Source organism: Bufo bufo, chromosome 2 (genome assembly GCF_905171765.1).
Source record: "Bufo bufo chromosome 2, aBufBuf1.1, whole genome shotgun sequence".
Lineage (NCBI taxonomy): Eukaryota > Metazoa > Chordata > Amphibia > Anura > Bufonidae > Bufo > Bufo bufo.
In genome coordinates this window covers 394,630,644-394,656,479 of record NC_053390.1, presented here as the reverse complement: position 1 = coordinate 394,656,479, position 25,836 = coordinate 394,630,644, and the positions used below count along the sequence as shown (strand labels likewise).

Here is a 25,836-nt window from a genome sequence, read left to right as displayed (position 1 = left end):
ATTCTCTCTGGTGTAGGCTGTTGACGCGTTTCGAAAAATTCTTATTCGTAACAGTGGTGTGTGTCTGGTGTTCTCAGGTATAAATAAGAGCTCAAATGTGTATAATTAACGTTATTGTCACTCCCACCCGTGACTATGCACAGGGTGGAGAGAGAAAACAGCATGGGGCAATTAGATTCCTCCCCTTTGCACAACACATGTCTCTAATAATTTTCACCTGGAGCACCAGAACCATTCCAATTGAATATCTGACATACAGAGATTTACATAAAGTTACTTTAAAAACATACTTGTTTCTATACATGCAGATTTTCTCTTCTAACATATTAAAAATTTCATAACATACAAATAAAATATGGAAAAAAAAAAGAAACAAAAATGTGGAAAAACTCTGCTGGCAAATCCGCTGCGTTGGATAGGTATCCATTCACATTATATTCGCGTTACTTCTCAGTTTGGTTTCTGACTTTTTCAAAGAGTGTTGCTGGATATTTTAAAGACAGATAGCTGTTGACCAAACCATCGTTCAGCTAACAGTTATTAAATGTGTATATGTTCTAAGAAAAATGGAAGCTTTGGCACTTGAAATAAAACTAACATTCCTTATTTCATCCCACTAAAATATCCAGTACATATTAGTATATAGACTGTGCTTTTCAGATGAATCCAGTCATCCTTAGGCATGATCATTGAGATGTTTTCCGTGTCAGCTTTACTCCATGATGCTTCCTTATCTACAGCTCACACTACACTGACTCACTTTCTCCTAGAGAAGAAGTGGTGCCAGCCCTGCCTAACCACAGTAACTAGGGAAACTCCCACTCTTTCTATATACAGCCTATAGGACATATAATGTATGAAATACAGTGACATTAAAACTTGAATCCTAGCCATATTTTTTCAAGAATAGCCAAACAGCAAGAAATGTGATAAAAAAATAACCAATACTCGCCCATTAAATTCCATTTATTCCAGTGCTGTTCCTCCAGTGACTGCTCCCGTTCTTTGTTTATTTTGCTGCAGCGATCACTTATATTCATGTGACCGTTGCAGTCAATCACTGACCTCAGTGGTGATGCATAAATGTACAAGACATAGCTTCTGAATCCCAGTGATTGGTTGCAGCAGTCACATACAGTAGGTGCATGTTACAGGACAAGCACAAACAAGTGCTGGAGTGTTGGCACTGGAGCAGCAGGGTTCTTAACAGGGGAGTATTGTTTTTTTTTTAATCACATTTTCTAGTAGCTATTTTTTAAAATGTCCCACATTACCCCCAGCCATGTGATCAGTTACCAAACATTTGGGAAGCAATGTAGTTTGATATCAGCCCACTAGAAGAAAACATTTCTGAGGGCTTACTGTATAATCTATACAGAACTTTTGCATATCCACTTTTAATTACCATATTTTTTGGACTATAAGATGTCTTTTTTTAGCAAGAAAAAATCTTAAAAAGTGCCTGCGCCTTATAGTCCACAATCAGCAGTGCCAGACCTCCCTGACTACTTCCTTAATGATCCAGCAGAGCGCTCATTACAGCTCTTTGCCAGATCAGTGAGTGAGCTGTGCGTCTACACACTTCCGTCTCTCCCTGCCTGACATCAATCTTTGTGATCAGTGCAGGCAGGAAAGACGGCGGAAAGATCTGTTCTGCACACGGAGAGGAAGGTGGTAAGCTGCAGTATAAAACTCAGAGTAATTGCTAAAGTACCTTTGATGATGTCACAGTGCAGGTGGGGCCAAACCAGGAAGAGGAGAAGATAGTGGTAAAAAGTAGCATTTATTTAAAGGCCCCTTTACACTTCTCAATTGAACAGATGATTGTCGGGCACAAAGTTAATGCCATCACTCTGTCACGATAGGTAGGTAAGCAGGGAAATAACCAAACACGGGAAAACAAACGATTAGGCCCAAAAACTAGGGAGAAAAGGGTCACCTCCTAGCGATCCCTAAAAGCTTTCCCTAAACTGCTGTGCCCATGTGCATACCCTTAGGGTGGATATGCACATGCCCTTGTGCCTAAACCTAAACACCCTGGGCAAACCCTAAGCAGCAGGGAAAAGGGAAGAGGCAACCTGCTTCTTCAAACCAGGAGGAAGCAAGCGTCTCCCTAGAGGCCTAGAGAAAACACACAAAGAGAAATAAAGAAGAGGACTTATCTTGAGCAGAGCTGGAGCAAACGATCCACCACAAATCAAGAGCTCCCAGGAAAGAACTATAACCCACACAGGCCACTGGGGGAAGGAGGGATAAATAGCCTCACTAACAATGAAACCCAGTACACCTGAGGGAACGTGGATCCAGCTCAAACCCAAATCAAAACAAACAGAGAAGTCAGACATGTGCAGCCAGTCTGACAGACCTCCGAACATTCACAGGGCAAGGCGTGACACACTCATCCCCATATAGAATTATTGTTTGCCGGCAGCATAGGACTGTTTAGACTGCACGATCTGCTGCCAGCAAACAATGTTTTAGGTGTCCGCACCAACGATCCTATTACCCGATGAACAAGGAAATCAGTGGCATCTTTACTCTGGCATGTCCTACAAACGTTTATTAGCGATAATCTGCCTGAACATTGGCCAGTATTAAGTGTTCTGTTTTTGGAGGCTGTAGGACTTTTTCTACATGTTCAGTGTAGTTTCTTGTGTGTGCGTGTTAGGATTAGGTATAGGTAAAGCAGCCTGCTCTGCATTTAATTCAGTGGCTGCTACCTATAAAAGTCAGCTTCACAAAGCTCCAACACTGAGTGATGTTGACATGCTACTGCTAAGAAATGTCTTTTGCCCGGTATGCTGTTTTAGTTCTGTCCCTTTTTCTTCTTCTTTATCCGTCAGTCTGGTTAACCCCTTTAGTTACTACTCTGTCTAGGCACCCAACCCCCTTAGCTCTGGCACCCCACTCCCTGACCCCACTAAGACGTTGAGAGGAGATAGAGGTGGCCAAGAACATAGAGGACTAGGCCACAGGAAGAAGATAACTATTAGCATATAGTATCTAAAGTCAAAAGAGAGACTAAACTGTTCTGTTAAGTGTGTATAGTGTGTAAATGTATGTCTATATATCGGTGTCTACAGTATGTGTGTATATGCATGTGTGTACATCTACCAATATCCATCAAGAGTATGTCCCTGCACACCATTATAGTTAACACTTGGTCCTCACAGAAGACTTTGTATCAAGCCATGAAGAAATCCACATCACTCAAGCTTTCTAGGCACTCCATGCTTCATGACACATTTTCTGAACCTGTATAACAAAGGAAGGTCGGAAAGAACAAAACACTTTATTTAATGGCTGTCTTACTAATACCGGGATGAATTTGTCTAAACAAATAATCGATTTCTAACAAGACACAAACCTAAATGCTGTGTCATTTTCCTTCTTGTATCTGCCATTGTATGGCCAACATATACAAACCGGATTCCAAAAAAGTTGGGACACTATACAAATCATGAATAAAAACTGAATGCAATGATGTGGAGGTGCCAACTTCTAATATTTTATTCAGAATAGAACATAAATCACGGAACAAAAGTTTAAACTGAGAAAATGTACCATTTTAAGGGAAAAATATGTTGAATCAGAATTTCATGGTGTCAACAAATCCCAAAAAAGTTGGGACAAGGCCATTTTCACCACTGTGTGGCATCTCCCCTTCTTCTTACAACACTCAACAGACGTCTGGGGACCGAGGAGACCAGTTTCTCAAGTTTAGAAATAGGAATGCTCTCCCATTCTTGTCTAATACAGGCCTCTAACTGTTCAATCGTCTTGGTCCTTCTTTGTTTCACCTTCCTCTTTATGATGCGCCAAATGTTCTCTATAGGTGAAAGATCTCGACTGCAGACTGGCCATTTCAGTACCCGGATCCTTCTCCTACGCAGCCATGATGTTGTGATTGATGCAGAATGTGGTCTGGCATTATCTTGTTGAAAAATGCAGGGTCTTCCCTGAAAGAGATGACGTCTGGATGAGAGCATATGTTGTTCTAGAACCTGAATATATTTTTCTGCATTGATGGTGCCTTTCCAGACATGCAAGCTGCCCATGCCACACGCACTCATGCAACCCCATACCATCAGAGATGCCGGCTTCTGAACTGAGCGTTGATAACAACTTGGGTTGTCCTTGTCCTCTTTGGTCCGGATGACATGGCGTCCCAGATTTCCAAAAAAAACTTTGAATCGTGACTCGTCTGACCACAGAACAGTCTTCCATTTTGCCACACTCCATTTTAAATGATCCCTGGCCCAGTGAAAACGCCGGAGCTTGTGGATCTTGCTTAGAAATGGCTTCTGGCAACGGCGGATGGCACGGTGGATTGTGTTCACTGACAATGGTTTCTGGAAGTATTCCTGAGCCCATTCTGTGATTTCCTTTACAGTAGCATTCCTGTTTGTGGTGCAGTGTCGTTTAAGGGCCCGGAGATCACGGGCATCCAGTATGGTTTTACGGCCTTGACCCTTATGCACAGAGATTGTTCCAGATTCTCTGAATCTTCGGATGATGTTATGCACAGTTGATGATGATAGATGCAAAGTCTTTGCAATTTTTTGCTGGGTAACACCTTTCTGATATTGCTCCACTATCTTTCTGCGCAACATTGTGGGAATTGGTGATCCTCTACCCATCTTGGCTTCTGAGAGACACTGCCACTCTGAGATGCTCTTTTTATACCCAATCATGTTGCCAATTGACCGAATTAGTGTTAATTGGTCTTCCAGCTCTTCGTTATGCTCAAATTTACTTTTTCCAGCCTCTTATTGCTACTTGTCCCAACTTTTTGGGGGTTTGTTGACACCGTGAAAATTGGAATCAACGTATTTTTCCTTTAAAATGATACATTTACTCGGATTAAACGTTTGATCTGTCATCTACGTTCTATTACAAATAAAATATTGACATTTGCCATCTCCACATATATGCATATGTGAAGTAAAGTGATATATGGATGTTCCATATGTGTTTCCTTATGAACATCATGATGTAATAGGCTTTAAAGAGTCCAGCTTTAGAAACCCTGATGGGGAAAATTACTCACAAGCATACTACAATGTATATTACAATTATTAAAAATAATTGGTGGCCTTTATACTGCACTGCTGGGTTCCCCAGAGCCGTTAAAATTTAATGGCAGGTAAACACGGAAGAGGACACCGAGCTCCCTGATCTGATACAGATGACCTGTTCTGAAGATAGGTCATTAATATAATGACTCTGCACCACCCCTTTAATGTAAGGTGAAGTAAATTAAAAGAAATTAAAGTGATGATAGAAAATGTATTACAGACTTAGACATTGCCACTTTTATTAATTTTGCAGCACAGAGTTAGTATCAACTTCAAGTACCCATATGCTTTGCCAAAAGTTGAGTAAACTTGTCCTGGCCATTACATGACTCATTCTGGTTTCTTATGAAACCAGTTGTAACTAATATATTATCTTCTTTTCTGTTTTTATTTTATTGGCCTCAAGTACTACATTGCATGTAAAAACTAACTCCTCATCTGTATCAACATTTTCATGTGTGGACAGGAGGTTTCATCAGGAATAATTTATGTGTCTCTATCCCCCTTACTGAGGCACCAGAAAGCCTTCTGCTCTTTGTAACCTCGAAGGTTCTTCATCTCTCTACACTTATGTGAGATTTTAGCACACTTTGGGTCCCAGAATGATGGGTGTAAACCACAAATGCGCATTAGAAGCCCATGACAATGGCCCTGCTATGTACTATAATAATTGTCAGAGGAACACATACAGTAATGATGAGTGACTTGCCCCCTCCACCAGCTTACCATTGGCAAATATATAAAAGTGTGTCAAAGCAAAGGCTGGCACTGAAAAACACATAGTTAAATCATTGATGGATTATTTACAGATAACTTGCCACATCTGCAAAAATACATACTGTCTTCAGTCCAGAAAATAACTTGCATAACATATAGTGTTGAAAAGATCAATGTGATCATGTCCCGGCTTGACCCACCCTTCAGTATGAAAAAATAATACACTCTGCTTGTCAAGGGCCTGGGCCTGGCTGTGTACAGCTTGTCAGATGTAAGAACTGGCCAACTGCAAGATGTGCTGGAACTTGTTCATTCATCTTTTCATCACCTGCTAGGATCAGATGAACATCATAACCTAGCGGTTTCTGCATTACTGATATTTTTATATATACTGTACATTTGACTTTTTTGAATATATTTGGTAGCTGAGGTAACATTACCAATAGAGAAAAAGCAGCCCACTGGAAAGTATATCTGCAAATGTTTTAAGACTGCAGACAAGGTTCTTTTAGTTATTCTTCCGTTGTACAGCTCCAGAAGCCATCTTCTCCTCCCAGTCATCATTTGTCTCTGAGATTATGGGACACCATTGTCTGGATCAGTTAGGGTACCAGCACCTGAATCCTTGTCAATCAAACGTTTATGACATATTGTGTCATTGTGCCATAAATGTTTGTGGGAGGGCACCCTCTAATATCCAAGATTAAATTATTTTTGATATTGGCCACAAGTGGTCCTGTTAATACAAATAAATAAACTTCTAATTTACTTGTGTTAAAAATTGTACTGCCTTTATGATAGGTCCTCCTTTTTTGCCTCATGGCTCAGCCCATATATTGCCCCTCAACTATATACACTCACCTAAAGAATTATTAGGAACACCATACTAATACGGTGTTGGACCCCCTTTTGCCTTCAGAACTGCTTTAATTCTATGTGGCATTGATTCAACAAGGTGCTGATAGCATTCTTTAGAAATGTTGGCCCATATTGATAGGATAGCATCTTGCAGTTGATGGAGATTTGAGGGATGCACATCCAGGGCACGAAGCTCCCGTTCCACCACATCCCAAAGATGCTCTATTGGGTTGAGATCTGGTGACTGTGGGGAACATTTTAGTACAGTGAACTCATTGTCATGTTTAAGAAACCAATTTGAAATGATTCGAGCTTTGTGACATGGTGCATTATCCTGCTGGAAATAGCCATCAGAGGATGGATACATGTTCTCATTCTGTTTACGCTAAATTCGGACTCTACCATTTAAATGTCAAAACAGAAATCGAGACTCATCAGACCAGGCAACATTTTTCCAGTCTTCAACAGTCCAATTTTGGTGAGCTTGTAGCCTCTTTTTCCTATTTGTAGTGGAGATGAGTGGTACCCGGTGGGGTCTTCTGCTGTTGTAGCCCATCCGCCTCAAGGTTGTGCGTGTTGTGGCTTCACAAATGCTTTGCTGCATACCTTGGTTGTAACGAGTGGTTATTTCAGTCAACGTTGCACTTCTATCAGCTTGAATCAGTCGGCCCATTTTCCTCTGACCTCTAGCATCCACAAGGCATTTTCACCCACAGGACTGCCGCATATTGGATGTTTTTCCCTTTTCACACCATTCTTTGTAAACCCTAGAAATCCCAGTAACTGAGCAGTAACTGAGCAGATTGTGAAATACTCAGACCGGCCCGTCTGGCACCAACAACCATGCCACACTGAAAATTGCTTAAATCACCTTTCTTTCCCATTCTGACATTCAGTTTGGAGTTCAGGAGATTGTCTTGACCAGGACCACACCCCTAAATGCATTGAAGCAACTGCCATGTGATTGGTTGACTAGATAATTGCATTAATGAGAAATAGAACAGGTGTTCCTAATAATTCTTTAGGTGAGTGTATACATAAATCTAAGCACTGTCGCCCATTAAACCTCAGGATCTGTGAGGATCTCAGCAGGCAGAGCAATATGCACATGCCCTTAGGCCTTTGCTAAGGGATTTTTATTTCAAAAACACTTTAAAAAAAAGCAGTAAAATAGATATTGTAAATTAATATGTATGGTAACATTGCCATATCTCACAATTAAAGGAGTTGCCAATTTTCTTGATACTGTTGATCAATGTGTTTGTAAGATGACTGTTCTGCACTGTTTATATTTAATAAGGTATGCAAGCCCCCTTGTTGGCCAAGTCATATTTTCTGTTCACACGGAGATCCTGTCCATAAAATGGCTGCTGATGGAGGAAACACATTATTCTCCTCCATTCAAATACACTGCACCTGTCATCTGCATTTGCACTTTTGGGAGTTAGTGCAGGGTGTCTAAATGGAGGAAAATGAGTAATTTGTCTGGTCACAGGACCCTCCATGAGCGACCATCCTATAGACAGGACCTCTATGCAAACAGCACAGATTTGCCCAAATATGGGACATACTAGCATACTGGGAAGTGTACTGGGAAATCTAACAAATAGCACAGGAGATCAGCAAGGGCTATATTAGTAAGTGCCAAATAGTCATCTTACATACACATTGGTCAACAGTCGCCAAAAAGTGGCTAACCCCTTTAACCCCTGACGACTTGTGCTGTACATGTATGGTGCAATTCAATCTTTAAAGATCCGCAGACACCTGGAGGCATTGTCCGTGATCGGCGATAATGCATGGACATTTAAACCCTTCAGATGCCATGTACAATTGTGACCACAGTATCTGAGCAATCTTTCCATGGGAGCACTGCGTGGGGCCCGAACAGCTCCCCCACAGCAAGATCGAAGGAGCAGTTTGGTTGCTATGGCATCTTTTTGCCTTATGAAGGCTCCAAGGCCTGCCTCAGAGATGTTCCTATGGAGCCCTGCCTGTAAATGCCCATAAGGCTACATTTATACGAACATGGTGTTTTGCTGATCCGCAAAACACGGATACTGGGCCATGTGCGTTCCACAATTTGCAGACCGGACATGCTGCAGCTATCATAGAAATTGCCTATTCTTGTCCGCAATTGTGGACAAGAATAGGACATGTTTTATATTTTTTGTGGGGCACACAAAATGAATGGGTCCACACCCATTCCGCAAAACTGTGGAACGGATGCAAACTCATTCATACGGTCATGTGAATGTAGCCTTAGGCTGTAATGCTAAATCATTGCATTCTATGGGTGAAGCAATCAGACGATTGCATGTTTAATTCCCCTAAAGGGATTTCAAATAAGTGTAAAAAATGTTTTACAAATATAAAAAAAAATACAAATGTAAAAATTCTAATCACCTTCTCTTTTCTCATAATAAAAATAAACAATAATAAATAAACAGCATTAGCAATGGAAAAAAATCAAAATGGCCGATTCACAGTTTGGTCGACTCATTTCCCCCCCCAAAAATTTAATAAAAAAGTGATTAAGAGGTCATGCACACCACAAAATGGTATCAGTTAAAAAAACAAAGATCACTTTGCAAATAATGAGCCATTACACAGCTCCGTAGAAATTAAAAACTAATAAAAAAGATATGGCTCTGGGAAGGCCGGGAGTAAAAAAAGGAATACGAATAAGCTAAAAATCGCTGTGTCATTAAAGGGTTATACATTTCATAAATAAATCTGCTATCCTGTCATGCTTAGAAGAGCTTGCTAGTCTGTAAATGCTAAAACAGCGTATTTTAACATCCATATTATATTCACAGTTCCTGAACTGACCTTGGTTTAATGACCTGAACTTACAGCATCATATACTGTATGCCTATGATGCTGTATGTTGGGGTCAAGAGACCGATGGTCAGGCCAGGAACTGTAGTCATAATACGGACTCTAAAATACGCCCATATCCCAGCCATCTGAATGAAGTCCACGTTGCAGTTGCTGGAAGTGTAAAATAAAGTACGGTATATGAAGTCATGACATGGAATATAACATTCAGGACACATCACAACCTCTCAGTATTCAGGCTTACATTCACAAGAAACCACTGGTAAAATGAATGTGTGCTGACATATCAGCTTTATTTGCTTTTCCTGATTATCTTATATCAGTGTTCATTAGCTTGGCAGCTTTACACTAATAAACTATCATCTGTTGGAAGGGTCCTGTAACGATCCATCTTTCTCTGAAATAGTTAAGCACTGGTTGCCAGATCCTATAACAGAGTTCCATAAAATAGTTTACACATTGCAGTCCTTGAACTCATTGGCCTATTTCTGCTCACCTAATTATTAGTGAACTTTAGTTCAACCGTAACACTAACATGATGACACATCTCCAAGGAAATTTCTACTTTGCCGGCACCAAAGGAAACTATATGGGAAAGTTATATAAACTGAAAAACGTTCTGCATCCTGTTTTCATTTGAAGCTGAACACTGATCTTGGCTGCATGCAATCTATGGCGGGAGCATTGTGGACCATTATATAAAAGAGTAAAAGTTAGCCTATGGGGATTTGAAGAGGCAAAAGTCTTCAGGAGAGCAGTGCTATGTAGTTTCACTTGCCTCTCTGGTATGGATGTGTTGATCCATCAAAATGTGCGTTCCTCATCTTCTCACATGTACAGCTGTGCAGCTATGGGGTGTTGGCTGTACAATAGGCCAGTGATCTTTTCTTGTAGTATAATCCAATGATTTGTCTACATGAACTCAATATAGGTTTTTAACACTTATTTAGACCACTATAGGATTTATATTTACGTTTTATTCTATTAAATTACTGGTATTTAACCATCCATGAAAACATCTCATCTCATTGTGCTACATTCTTGACCCTGCTGGGCTAAATCGGAATAAAACCTGTCATTCAGCAGAAGACTTGGTTGTGACCTATGTGCGCTGCTTTAGTACACAAGATTAGGAAAGTGATATAATAGAGGAATAATGTTGTACTGGAAACATGAGAGTGTTGGAAATTCCGTACTCTGAAATAAATTCTTCAAGACATTTCTTCTTGGAAAAGCAATCACGTTTAGTTTTGAGATAAAAACAATAGAGCAAGATACAGAGTTGGTTGAAAGCTGGGTGGTCTTGGATGATTACATGATGAATGGTAATAGCAATGGCCACATTTCTCTCAAACAATAGATTCTAATACCTCAGATGACAAAGGCATATCATTATCATAGCTTGAAATGCCGCAGTCTACCACAGTGCATACATATCAATGTCTCTTCATACATGACATCATTATTACATTAATATTCCTTCACATGTTGACCTCAGCACATCACTATGCATAAGGGAACCTACACCTCCTGTACACTTCACAGTTCTTAATTGGACAAAAGTTCTGCTATATGACCACCTCCAAACACTAATATGCATAAGAAAAATGTACGCCTCTTTATACTTCATTATGGTTAATTGGATAAAGTTTTCTAGCACGTACAGTTGTGTTCAAAATTATTCAACCCCCACTGAAATTAAGTGTTTTGGCCAGTTTGACATTGATTTTGATCATTTCAGTCATCTTGTTTACAATTAAATCAAAGAGGCACTTGTAAGTCAGACAAATATAACATAACATTTATAATGAAATAACCACAAATGTCTTTTCTGTGCTCACATCATTATCAGTTTTTTTCAATCCCCAAGTGACATTCAATCTTAGTACTTAGTACAACATCCTTTTCTAGTTATAACAACTTTTAAACGTGAAGTATAGCTTGACACAAGTGTCTTGCAGCGATCTACGGGTATCTTCGCCCATTCTTCATGGGTAAAAGCATCCAGTTCAGTCACATTCTTAGACTTGCGCGCTGCAACTGCTTTCTTTAAGTCCCACCAGAGGTTCTCAATCGGATTTAAGTCTGGTTACTGCGATGGTCACTTCAAAATGTTCCAGCCTTTAATCTGTAACCATGCTCTAGTGGACTTGGAGGTATGCTTGGGATCATTGTCCTGTTGAAAGGTCCAACGTCTCCCAAGCCTCAGGTTTGTGACGGACTGCATCACATTTTCATCCAATATCTCCTGGTACTGAAGAGAATTCATGGTACCTTGCACACGCTGAAGCTTCCCTGTACCTGTAGAAGCAAAACAGCCCCAAAGCATGATTGACCCCCCGCCATGCTTCACAGTAGGCAAGGTGTTCTTTTCTTCATAGGCCTTGTTCTTCCTCCTCCAAACATAGCATTAATCCATGGGCCCAAAAAGTTCTAATTTAGTTTCATCAGTCCACAGAACACTATCCCAAAACTTTTGGCATACTGCAGTCGACTCTTCTTATTCTTTGGAGACAGCAAGGGGGTGTGCCTGGGAGTTCTGGCATGGAGGCCTTCATTACGCAGTGTGCGCCTTATTGTCTGAGCTGAAACTTCAGTACCCAGATCTGACAAATCTTTTTTCAGTTACTCAGCAGTCACACGGGGACTTTTCTCCACTTTGCACTTCAGGTAGCACACAGCAGTCGAAGTCAGCATCTTCTTTCTGCCACGACCAGGTAGCGTTTCAACATTGCCCTTTGCCTTGAATTTGTGAATGATGCTTCCTATGGTGTCTCTTGGCATGTTTAACATCTTTGCAATCTTCTTATAGCCATTGCCCTTCCTGTGAAGAGAAATCACCTCTTCTCTTGTCTTCCTGGACCATTCTCTTGACTTCACCATGTTTGTAAACACACCAGTAAATGTCTAGAAGGAGCTGAGTATCACAGTCCTTTTAAATCTGCCTAATTGGTGCTTATTATGCTTGATTGCTGCTCCTTGACATCCACAGGTGTTTTCAATACCTGATCGAAAACACTTGAATGAACCTCTGTTCTTAAGAGTGGTAGTCTTTAAGGGGTTGAATAATTGTGTCAATGAAGAAATCACAAAAAGAACATTTAATACTGTATTACAAAAACAATCGATGTCATTTTAGTTGCAAATTCCCTAAAACCCTTTACAGCATTGGGGGTTGAATAATTTTGAACACAACTGTATGAGAATGAATATCCGATATACTTTAACCTTTGATCCATCTTCCTCTGATCTCATCATTACTAATAATGTGTATTGGATATAAACTATGGAAGCTGACAAACGCACAATAATCAAGCATCTAAGAATCATAGAATTACATTAATCTGTTACTAAGACTCCACCATATTTACAACCCTTTATATATCTAGTCCCGTACGTACATCAGAATTCCAATATTCACTAATAACCAAGCTATCTCTTCACTTTAACTCTTTGCTGGACTTTGAAGTAGAAATATAAGATAGAAATACAAGATGTCTGATTGAGACAACATAGAGAACTTTCAATTAAGGTCCATTATTTGGAGCAGAGAGTTCACTTTTCTTTCTAGAATGGACTTACCACTGTATATGAGAAATGGTCCTAGATAACGTACAAGATAAAAAGACAAAATGAGCTAAATGTTGCCCCCCCCCCCCCCCCCCTATGCACACACTAGAAAAACATCTTCAGCTAGGTTTGTATGTTTTACATGCCTATAGAATTCGGCTAGCCAGATGTATGCCAAATGAGTGGCCTTTATGCATACGTTTGGCAGTATACCTTTCATTTATAAATGTAGATGATTTTTATGATTGTACATTCTACAGTACATCAGTTGTAAAGCTTGAATGTGGTATGAACCTAGATTATTCAACTACTCTTTAGGTGGACCTACACTATATTTAAGAATTGCTATGTAGCTAAAGATACATAAATTAAGAACTGTAATTAAAAAAAATTGAATAAAAGTAAAATTATTTAGCTTTAAAGGAAGGTTTGAAGTCCTTTTCCACTGTTTGCCTCATGATAAAAAGCCAGACCAATGTTTGATATGTTCTCCAAAGCATAACAACATTCTTTGACATGATTTGTGGGCAGATCTGGTGGTCACAAAATCGTTTTTACAGTTTTAAGAAACATTTAAGTCTGTTGCTAAAATCTAACAAATTGACTTGGATGTCAAAAAATGTAAAGCAGCAGATTTATAGTGTTGGATAAAATGAATTAAAGGCTAGGTACACCTTTGGGGGCATTTTTTTTATTATTGTCTTGTGCTAATTTTGAAGTAAAATGATTTTTCCAATTTTGAAGCCCTGTCTCTGTGCAGCATTACGTTTCTTAAGTAGCAGGCTTTGAATTTTTACTATGTTCCATCAGACAGCTCACCTGACGGGCTCCTTATCTCTGCTCACAGACATTATAAACACTTTTATTATAGCTCAATTTTTATCTTACTGATAAGAATGTGGTTAAATAAATGTTTATGACCTTTTAGTAATTTAGGGATAAGGTTTATTAGATGACTGACACAAGTAAAAAGTAAAATTCCCACAGCTAGAAAAACTGTTAATCCTGTGTGACAGAACAGCTCAATAGAACAGCTCAATATTATTAATAAAGACCAATTGAAAAAAAATATTTTTAGTCAATTTACTTGTTGAATTATTATTATTATTATATTTGCATGATGATGCTACATACACTGCATAGATAGATAGATAGATAGTATAATTATGTTACTGTTTTCCCTTTAGGTGGATGGTTACATCATGGTCAACATGTTCACAAAGTTGTGGAGGGGGTGTCCAAACCCGTCGCGTGACATGTCAAAAGATGACTGCTGGGGGCTTCTCTGTCCCAGTTCCAAATGATAGCTGTATATTGTCTGCAAAACGTCCGGTTGATAGTCAGAGCTGCAGTCGACAGCTGTGTGTAGAATGGGCCACATCTTCATGGGAACAGGTAAGAAGATTAAAATTGGATGTGATAAAGAGTAAAAATTAATTGTAAAACTAAACTAATTGGTAATGTTGTTCATACATGTTCTGTGCGATTGTTCTCGTCTAAAGTGTACCTAAACTGCTGTAAATGCCATGAATTATATTTTTCTAGTATACTTTTTATTTTTATTAATTTTTTTTACTTTTCCTAGTGAAATAGACACCTGAATTTCACTGTTGTGTATAGGAGGACGGACTCCCTTGCTGCCACACTGAGCTCTGTACAGGCAGAGAATCGCTGCTTCTGCTTGTACCAACGCTGCTTTGCTAAAGCCTTGCATATATTCGCTACGTCCGTACGGCCACAGGCGAGTCTGTACTCCCATACACACCGGTGAACAAGAGTACTGATTCTAAAGCGCTCTAGGCACCTGAACTTTAGGAGCCTATTTTGGTGGTAAAACATAAAAAATAAAGCATATTAGAAAGTTTTATTTCATGGCATTTACAGCAGTTAAAATATAGATATAAAGGTTTAGGTACACTTTAAGTGAATACATCATCATAGATGAATGCTGCTGAGTTACAGCCATCTAAAGAAGACCCAAGTCATTAAATACAAGTTAACTCTTCAAACTTTTCCGTTTGACTGATGTCATATTTTATGTATCCTCCTACTGTAGAAGCAGCCTTTAGGTATAAGGCAGGACATTTATCAGTAACAGAGAACCAAAAAGAAAAACAGGCATCAAGTCACTAAGTACCCTCTATTTGTCATATTTAGTGTACATCATAAGAGAGTCATCAGAAGAGGAATAAAAACATTTTAATTGGAAGCATAGATATATTTGTGTGCGGTCAAATGTGCATTTTGTTCTTCTGCAGAAAAGCCTTTAATGTTATAGATTTGGATGGAGTTTATATGTTGTTACTTGACTGTCTTTTATGTGTTCTTGAGCCAACAGAGGCATCACAAGGTGTCAAGTGAGCCATGGATTAGTTGTACTTCTTCATGTGCTACGCATGTGTACAGTATTTATGCATAGTTTTAGACTGTACTTTCATATCATCTTGGCTTATTTCCCATCATAACACAGATATTCCCAGGGTAATGTCCTATGCTTCACTGCATCATATTGGTCATAATAATGCAGTATGTAAAAAGTTGTTTTCCAGTGTGTGGAAATAAAAGCAAATGCAAATAAAAGTAAATCCGAAGCCCTATCTGAGAACAGAACAAATTGGTGGCAGACACCCTGATTATATTGGTTTGTCACTTACTGGTTAATTTGTATGGGTGCCAGAAAACGATATTACCTGCAGTGCGAGACAGGCCCTGTATCCTGTTAGTATGTCCATGTGCTTGATATTCATGAACCAGCAACTCTGCCCACCTATCACTGATTGACCGATTTCTCCCTATGCAAAGTAATAAGTAGAAAGCTGTCAATAAGTCGCAGGAGGGCCCTGTAATCAGAGTCTGTCACAGCTGAGCTAGGCCAGCAAAAACTTGATGACAGATTCCAGTAAGGGCTCATGCAACGTATTACAGCTCCATTCAACTTCCGACTTGTACGGAGCCATAATAAGACATATAAAGCATACTACACCTCTACGTGCCTCCAGCTTCATTTGCATGCTATGTTACTGAAATACTTTTCAGGAGGCACCATACAGCAGCACACAGAGTGCCTATGAGACATGGTATGCCACTATGCACATGGCTCTGATTTAAGATTATTTGAATTGACACGTAATCAGACATATTTTCTATAAAACAGCTTAGTAGTTTAAAGGGAACCTGTCACCGGGATTTTGGGTATAGAGCGGAGGACATGGGTTTCTAGATGGCCGCTAGCACATCCGCAATATCCAGTCCCCATAGCTCTGTGTGCTTTTATTGTGTAAAAAAACCAATTTGATGCATATGCAAATTAACCTGAGATGAGTCCTGTCCCTGACTCATCTCACGTACAGGACTCATCTCAGCTTAATTTGCATATGTATCAAATTGTTTTTTTTTACACAATAAAAGCACACAGAGCTATGGGGACTGGGTATTGCGGATGTGCTAGCGGCCATCTAGCAACCCATGTTCTCAGCTCCATACACAAAATCCTGGTGACAGGTTCCCTTTAAGCATATATTTGTTATTTACTCTTTTGCTCTGCTTAAGCTCAAGTGTCCCTTCACTATAGTAGATTTGATTGGGTTATTAGTCTGGAAGTTAACATAGTCATTGCATATAGAAGAGAGCAGACTTCTAGATTGCATACTCTGAAATTTGCATCATGCAAAATTACAAAAAGGTAATTAAAATCCCAGTGGTAAAGAGATTGATGCATTTGCTTCCAAATTAAAAAGAGCAGATGGCCTTGTTGCACCCCTTACAGTGTACTGGTAGGAAGTGATGGGAGTCCTACTCTCCATAAACAAGCGTTTTATGTCAATATACTTTGTCTTATTTAACTTAGTAAGGTAGATTTTGTACATAGACACATAAGATCATTGAAATCTTGGTCTACTGCTTGCAGTTTAATGATATCTGTATCTTTTTGCGTAGTGTCATGGGCCATGTATAGGACCGCGAACAGCTGTACAGCATAGACAGGTGTATTGTCAAACACGAGAAGGAACCATCGTATTTCCAGAACAGTGCCATGTCTTACCCAGGTAATCCATCAGGTTAATATACATTTTCTACTAATAAGCCATACTATACACTAGCTGAAGAACCCAGCTTCGCACTGGTATATTTAATCTATTTCATTTAATGTTTGTGTTGTTAAAAGATATCGACAGGATACACTATAACAGTGACATTTACAGTACCCCGCCCCCTTACCAGTGACCTGCACAGCCCCCACCCCTTAACACTGACCCCCACAGTGCCCCGTCTCCTTAAAATAGGACCTCCACAGCAGCCCACCCCCTTAACTTTGACCTTCAAAGCAGCCTGCCCCTTAAACAGTGAGTTTCACAGCACCCCACCCCCTTGACAGTGACCTCCACAGGGGACCGCCCCCTTAACAGTGACCTCTACAGCACCCGCCCCTTAACACTGACCACAGGTTACAGTCCCCTTAAGTGACCTCCACCATTCCCGACCCCTTAGCAGAGACCTCTACAGCCCCTTTACCAGTAAATGCCACTGTCCCCGCTCCCTTAACAGTGACCTCCACTGTACCCCGCTCCCTTAACAGTGACCTTACAGTACCCCGCTGCCTTAACAGTGACCTCACAGTACCCTGCTGCCCCTTTAATAGTGGCCTCCACAGTCCTCTCCTCCCTTAACAGTGACCTCCACAACGGCCTGCCCCCTTAACAGTAACATGCACAACGCCCTCCCCTTTAACAGTGACCTTCACAGCGGCCGCCCCTTTATTAGTGACCTCACAGTACCCCGTCTCGTTAACATTGATTTCCACAATAACCTACCCCTTTAACAGTGACCTCCACAGAGCTCCATTCCCTTAAAATGTGACTACCACAACACCCCACCCCCTTAACAGTGACCTCTACAGCACCCTGCCCCCTTAGCAGAGAACTCCACAGTGCCTGCCCCTTTAAAAGTGACCTCCACAGCATCCCTCCCCCTTAACAGTGACCTCCACAGTGGCCTCCCCTTTATTAGTGACCTCCACAGTACCCCATCTCCATAACAGTGATTTCCACAACACTCCACCCCCTTAACAGTGGCCTCTACAGCAATCTGCCCCTTAACACTGACCTCCATAGTGGACCGTCCCCTTAACTGTGACCTCCACAGCAGCCTGCTCCTAGGGTAGCCAGAGGTCCGGTTTTAGACTGGACAGTCCAGCTTTCAGACTCCCTGTCCTCCGAGCTGTCTGACTGTGAGCTGCAGGGAGAAAGTCACCTTCCCTCCCACCCCTGCAGCTGACAGAAGTTGCTTTTTGCCTTCATTTTTTCAATCCCTGGCGGCTGTGCCGTGGAAGGGTGTGTGGGCTAACCAGATCAGGGCGTGGCTTAGCGGGGCCTGGGGGTGCGGTTTTTAAGTCTGTCTTTTATGGGTGGCCTGAATGGCCACCCTACCTGCCCTCTGAACTGTGACCTCCACAGCACTCCGCTCCCTTAACAGTGTCATCCACAGCGCCCTGCCCCTTTAAAGCTGACCTGCAGCAGTGAAGAAAAATGGCTGGGTTGTTATGGAAACCAGGTGTAAAACTGTGTGTATGTGGAGACTAAGGGCCTGCGAGCTTCTATTGGCTGATAAGGGACATGTGATCGTGTGTATGGCAGTTGGGCTATGAAGAGAAAGACCTGCAGACTTCTATTGGCTAATGTAGGTCATGTGATGTGCCATATTTGCATTTTTTTGGGAATATCTCAGGAACGGTACGTGCTAGAGAGCTGAGACCCGGTCTAAAACCTTCCCAGACACCTGATGTACCTGTGTGCCAAATTTCGTGATTGTAAATGCGACGATGCAGATTTCTTTAGCTGACATACACACATACACTCGGCTTTCTATATTAGATTGGCAGTTCGCTAGTCAATTGTAAATACTAAAGACCGCCCAAGGCATCAATGATATTACTTTCAGCTAATACATTGTATATGTTCATATTACCATATGTTACTATGTTTTTGACATTATTATACTAGCATATCTGTTTTAAATTGCCCTGTAAATGAACTCAGAATAGGATAAGCATGCTCAATTTCATCTAGCGATTTCCTGAGGAAAATGTTGGGATGCTTTAGGTTTTTGTGAATTTGTAGCAATCAGACTGTAAGCTATTTAAGCCACCAAGCCTTTAGAGTAATTTGCTCATAGTTGAACTCCCATTGTCCAGTTGTGTCCATTTGTTTCTGTAATTTAATGGGGATATATATTATAACTAGAGATGAGCGAATCGAATCCCATGAAGTGGAATTCGATGCGAATTCCAGGATAAATTTGATTCGCCTAGAATCCTTGAGCTTCGTGTCAGCGAATCGATTTAACCTGAAATAGTATAAAAAACTAAAAATTCAAACTTACCGCCTACATTTGCTCACGACGGGCCGGCCGCCGCCATCTTACTTGAAGACCGAAATTCCGTGCGGTGCGAGATTACATCATCACACCGACCAGCGTGATGACATCATACGTCACCATGCCAGCCGGCGTGATGATATAATCTCGCACCGCACAGGATTTCGGCTGAGATCTTCAAGCAAGATGGCTGCGGCCAGCCCGTCGGGAGCAAATGGAGGCGGTAAGTTTGATTTTATATTTTTTTATTGTTAATTTTACACTCAGATGCCGCAATCATGTATGAACGCGGCATCTGAGGGGTACAATGACGGGGGCGGCGCTATCGCAGCTCCCTGTCATTGCACCCGCTACTTACAAACAAATGCGCTTCGTGACGAAGTAATTCGCCATGAAGCTAATTTTTTGTGAAATTCAGCGAATCAGCCGAATCAAACTTTTAAGAAATTCGCTCATCTCTAATTATAACATTCTTTTAGTCTGCATTACAATAAATGGAGATATGGTGTGATTTGGTATAGCATAATAATACAGTATTTATTTAAACGCTTTATACAAAACATTTAGCTCTAATTGGATAGAGATTATAGGTAGAGATGAGCAAATTTCATATTTTGAAATTCGTTCTCGCTTCGTTTACTGGTAAAAGGTGAATTGCGTTATGGATTCTGTTACCACGGACCATAACGCAATTCTATGACGGAATGCATAACGGAAAGCCTTTAGAGGCATTCCGTTATTCATTCCTTCATAATAGAAGTCTATGGGCTGCAAAACGGATCCGTTCTGTTTCCGTTATGTAGGGGAGTGCTCTCCTGCATAACGGAAACGGGACGGATCCGTTTTGCAGCCCATAAACTTCTAGAATGACGGACTGAATAACGGAATGCCTCTAAAGGCATTCCGTTATGCATTCCGTCATAGAATTGCGTTATGGTCCGTGGTAACGGAATCCATAACACATTTCACCTTTTACCAGTAAACGAAGCGTGAACGAATTTCAAAATACTAAATTCGCTCTTCTCTTCAAGTATGTAATTCAAATAGGAAAAAGGTAACAGAAACAGAATCCAGTAGGAATGTTGAGCTCATTTACAAAATCGCATTATTTCAGGTAAAAATCTGCAGAACTGTAAAGTTTGGTTTCTTATGAACTACAAAGAACTGACTCCCTGACAATAACAATGGAAGGGAAAGGAGTCAAAGTGTCAAACTTCAGGACAGACTAAATCCTACTGTATAAATGACATTGAATGCCTGCTAGATATCCTCCGAAGTAGTGGGGTTAGGGGTTATGCAGGCTTTAAAAATTGATGGCTTGTTCTTAAAGGGAACCTGTCACCAGGATTTTGTGTATAGAGCTGAGGAAATGGGTTGCTAGATGGCCGCTAGCACATCCGCAATACCCAGTCCCCATAGCTCTGTGTGCTTTTATTGTGTAAAAAAACTGATTTGATACATATGCAAATTACCCTGAGATGAGTCCTGTACGTGAGATGAGTCAGGGACAGGACTCTTTTCAGGTTAATTTGCATATGTATCAAATCAGTTTTTTCCCACAATAAAAGCACACAGAGCTATGGGGACTGGATATTGCGGATGTGCTAGCGGCCATCTAGCAACCCATGTCCTCAGCTCTATACACAAAATCCTGGTGACCGGTTCCCTTTAAGATGTCTATCGGCAAACGGATGATCGGCGGTGATGCCAGGAGTTGGATCCCCAGCACTCTAGTATTGATGGACTAACCTAAGGATCGGCCATTCATTTTTGAATTCTGGATATTCCATTTAATTTATAACACCTGTAATTACAATAAAAATTCTCTTTAGCAGTGGATGTTTCTTGAAGGTTTTTGTTTTCTGAAAGAGACATGTTAAAACATTTTGAGCAGTTTGGTGATCTACTAAAAGAGTCCTGTTTTTCCTCTTCCTCAGACCGCTAAGTACACAAAACTGCTTGGCAGACATGTGCAGTGTACAGTGGAGGGTGTCTCCTTGGACCCACTGCACAGCGACTTGTGGCAGCTATGGATTCCAATCCAGACGTGTTGAGTGTGTTCATCATCGAACTGGCAGGTCTGTTCAAGAGCGTATGTGTTCCTGGAGACCTCGGCCCTCTAACTGGCAGCGCTGCAACATGGCACCTTGTGAGAACGGTATGAGCTGTAAGGGCTGGATTTACTAAGGTACGATTTAAGTGGGTTTTCCAGGTCCCTTGTCATAGTTCCCCAAATTGCTGGTAAAGGAAGAACAATATTGTGCAAAATGCCCAGTTTTACAGCAACAGTCTTTACTTTAGTGTCATTACCCCTTAAGCAGTAGTAGCATTGGTAGTTTTTGCCTGCCATTTGGGAAAGTTTGTATAAAGGATAGCTGCATATTCACATCCCACCAACATCGCACCTTAGCAAATACAGCCACATGTAAAATCATTGTACCAAGTTTTATTTCTGCTAAGTTTGTATAGTTGCCTTGTAAAACTTCACCTTGAACATTCAAGACAGAGAGAAAATTTCTGGAGTGGTTTACTAAGAGACTATTTCATAAGGTCAAAGGAAATGTCTTTTTATTCCATAACCCTGCAGAGCCATAGCTTTATCCACCAGCAACCAATGTTTTTCTCAGTTGTACAGACACTAAGGTATCCAGTGTAAAGTGCACCTCATATCTCACTTTCCGGAACCTCTTTTAGTAGTTGTGTGAGAGAATCTGTTTTGAGTAGAGTTAAGAGGCCTCACGGTCAGGTTTCTGCATGCAGTTTTGGAAGCCAAAATCTGGAGTTGATCATAGAAGGAAAGAAAGTATAAAGGACCAATACCACTTCTCCTCTATTTTTAATTCACTCTTGGTTTTGGGTTCCAAAACTTCATGTAGAATCCTGACCGTGTGTTCATACCCTTAAAAGCTTAGTACAAGGCCACTCTATGAGAGAGAGGTACACTTTAAATTCTTCATATAACTGCCATGTATCTACTCATTTGTTATCAGAATGTCCCCATTTAACAGAAATATATAAAATGAATGCATGTTATACTAAAATAATATATATACAACTGCCCATATACATTAGATAAATTTCAGCTGAACCTGCCTGTTTTGGCTGGACTGGTCTGCCATCTAATGTGTATGGTGTGGTATCCCGACTCTATTCTAATGTCAGATGCGGGGAGAAAGAAAGGTCAAACATGTTGAGTTTAGGCTTGCTAAATACCTTGTTAACAAAGGAGATAAGCTACCATTAGAGGTTTCTAGCAGTGGCTTAGGCCACGTTCTCATCTCCGGTGAACGTTTCCGGTAGGTTGTCCCAGAAGAGAAAAGTCTGCCGCCATTCACTGGATTTGGCATTGCCGGATTCTACAGGTCAGATTCTACTGCTGGATCCCATTATAGTTAATAGTCATAAATTCTGGGTTTCGGGTGGACAAAAAACATGGCATCCAAGGTTTCGCATTTGTGTCGGATCAGGTAACCGTGTCCACTTGCAGCATATGTGAACATTGCCTTAGTCCTCTCGACCAATTGAGAACATATGTATGCACAGATGAGCCAAGTGTTCATGTGTATGTGGGCTGTCAGCTTTCTAAGGCTACTTTCACACTAGCGTTAGGAGCGGATCCGTCTGATGTTTCATCAGACGGATCCGCTCCTATAATGCAGACGTTCGCATTCGTTCAGAACGGATCCGTCTGCATTAAAACTTAGAAAATTTTCTAAGTATGAAAGTAGCCTGAGCGGATCCGTTCAGACTTTACATTGTAAGTCAATGGGGAACGCATCCGCTTGAAGATTGAGCCATATGGTGTCATCTTCAAGCGGATCCGTCCCCATTGACTTACATTGTAAGTCTGGACGGATCCGCTCGCCTCCGCACGGCCAGGCGGACACCCGAACGCTGCAAGCAGCGTTCAGGTGTCCGCTCACTGAGCGGAGCGGAGGCTGAGCGCTGGCAGGCGGATGCATTCTCAGTGGATCCGCCTCCATAGAGAATGCATCAGGGCCGGGCGGCTGCGTTCAGGACCGCTCGTGAGCCCCTTCAAACGGAGCTCACGAGCGGACACCTGAACGCAGGTGTGAAAGTAGCCTTAAACGTTTGGCCAGCATTAGGCATATTCCAGAATAGATAGTTACTAACTCTAAGATCTCTAATAATAATAATGATTTGCTTTTATTATATTGTTGATTTCTGTGTAATGGTCAAAATATTGCTTATCCTTTGCTGAAGTGCAAAGTAGAATGTCATCGGTTATGTAAGCTGAGTTTAAAAAATGATCCGTTAACATTGATGCAAAAAAATCTTGAAATATCAAATTTTTGATTAACCTAAAAATGATCAATACCAGAAATTAGTTGTTTAGAAGTTATTTGGGTTCTGGCTGAATATTCTATGGAAAATCCCCCCGAGCATGAGGCTGCGGTCTGTAAGAGCATTTTTAATACTGTGTAGCATATGAAAAATGCACACACGCTAACATGATGCCTTATTGTATGTAAGTCCAGTCTTAAATTGACATAAAGCTTTGAACATTATTACATTTTGCCTGTGATTCATAATAAGGTAAATTCATATTGCTACCAGATGCAGCAGTATGCTGTATTATATCTCAGATTATTCAGATAAGTATTCTTCTCATAAAGCATGCCACCTCAGTCTCATGTTCATAGTCTCTGATAGTAGTACATGTAGTAATTGGCCGCTAGTGGTAAGATTTACTCTTGGATGGCAGTTGTAGCCATACACTGTATAGAACCTTATGTGACTTGTGTTTCTTTTTCCTTTAGATGACTGCAGAGATTCAACCAGGTACTGTGAAAAAGTAAAACAGCTGAAACTCTGTCAGCTTGCACAGTTTAAATCTCGCTGCTGTGGGACTTGTGGGAAAGCCTGACGACCCATTCAGAAGCCTAACTTTGTTTTAGCTCGGGAAGGAGACATAAATAAGAACAGAGCTAATCCACAGGCTTGTGATGATCCTGTGATTGCATTTACTTGTGCGAAGTTCAACCATTAAAAAGGACCCAGCAAGGTTGTCTTCTGCTGGAGGACAGGATGTACCTGATTCACTTTTCTCATCATTTGAAATAAGGATACCAAGCACAAAAACTTTAGTCTGCATCATGGACCTAGTTACGAGGATGCTGCAGCCTACAATACAATTTTCAAGCAACATAGGAACAAAGGGATTATGATGGGACACACATGACTTGGTGACAAATGGACACTTCTAGATGTACATGTATTGTTATTTTTGTAATTTTTTTAATTCTATTTTTATATTGTGCTTTCTCTGCCGCCCCACTATGAAACACAGAGCACTGCACAACGACGCACACTACAAAAAACTAAAGCTGGGACCAGTCATCTACTGGATTTAAAACAACCAAATCTGAAAGACCAAGTTGTCTATACAATCGTAGGAAGAACAACAGCATTGCTTACTAGTGAGCCTGATTCACGCACAGATTTAACTTTGATGACAAGGGTTACGGGCATGACCTATCATGCAATGACCTGTGAAATTCATACACTGCATCTCCCCAGTACAAGGTATATGGAATCAATGACTACCAACATAAAGCAGATTCCGCTATTTTTAATGGCACTTTGAAAGTGTGATGCTTGAGAATGACAAACACGGCAAACAGAAATGTGCAAATTTTAAAGAATAGAATATGTTAGTGGGAAAAGAAGAGAATTATTTAAGCTTTTATTAGCACTTTGTTTCTTGTACATTTTGATGCCATTGGGCTAGATAATTTTATTTTTTAAATTCATCAAGGGTTTGTCCACTAAACCTAAACTGTGAGTAGCATTAATTGCCACATATGGGTGTCAAAACAAGCCTAACATCCCTATCGGATGCAGATACGAGTAGATGGCGGTAAGAAACCAAATAAGTATCATGTCCGACAGGTACAGTAGCAGACTTCATGAATCTAAGAGCAATCATAATACATATAATAATGTATAACACAAAAATGAGATATATCCATGCCCTTCATTTATATAATTGTCTTATCTATATTTCAAAGCAGAATCGACCGCTTAAGAAGCACTCAGCGTTCCAAATTAATTTACGGTAGTTTTGGTCAGGGGAAAAGATGACCTTTATGTTTTATCTGATATTTATAATTCCTACGAAAGCACACATTTATTGAAAGTCACAAACCTAACTTAGTGTATGAATTGTGGAAGGAAAACATTGTGGCCAGAGGAGCCGAGGGAGAACGTGTTAAAGTCCATGTGACTTGAGTTCCTTGCCCCAGTATGGTCTCTATATAGCCTGTAGTGGTTTATTGTCTTGAATGTACAGTACCATAACTCTACAGGCTGCACATACCAAGCTTCTGGGACACCAAAGGAAGTTCAAATCACCAATTGACATATAAGAAAATGCAGG

At 40.6% G+C, this 25,836-nt stretch overlaps 1 protein-coding gene across 3 annotated transcripts in view; it reads left to right on the top strand.

Moving 5' to 3' along the window:
* ADAMTSL1 (ADAMTS like 1) overlaps positions 1 to 25,523 on the top strand; it is a 1,022,249-nt gene extending 996,726 nt beyond the window's left edge. For 2 of the 3 annotated variants that reach the window (XM_040417238.1, XM_040417240.1), the window contains 4 exons: positions 14,252 to 14,459; positions 17,001 to 17,110; positions 21,374 to 21,594; positions 24,218 to 25,523. In XM_040417238.1, coding sequence (XP_040273172.1) covers positions 14,252 to 14,459; positions 17,001 to 17,110; positions 21,374 to 21,594; positions 24,218 to 24,324 — 646 coding nt within the window. In that variant the 3' untranslated portion in view covers positions 24,325 to 25,523. Of the gene's footprint in view, positions 1 to 14,251; positions 14,460 to 17,000; positions 17,111 to 21,373; positions 21,625 to 24,217 lie in introns of all 3 variants that reach the window. The other variant, XM_040417239.1, reaches the window with a different exon arrangement.
* Positions 25,524 to 25,836: the final 313 nt, after the last annotated feature.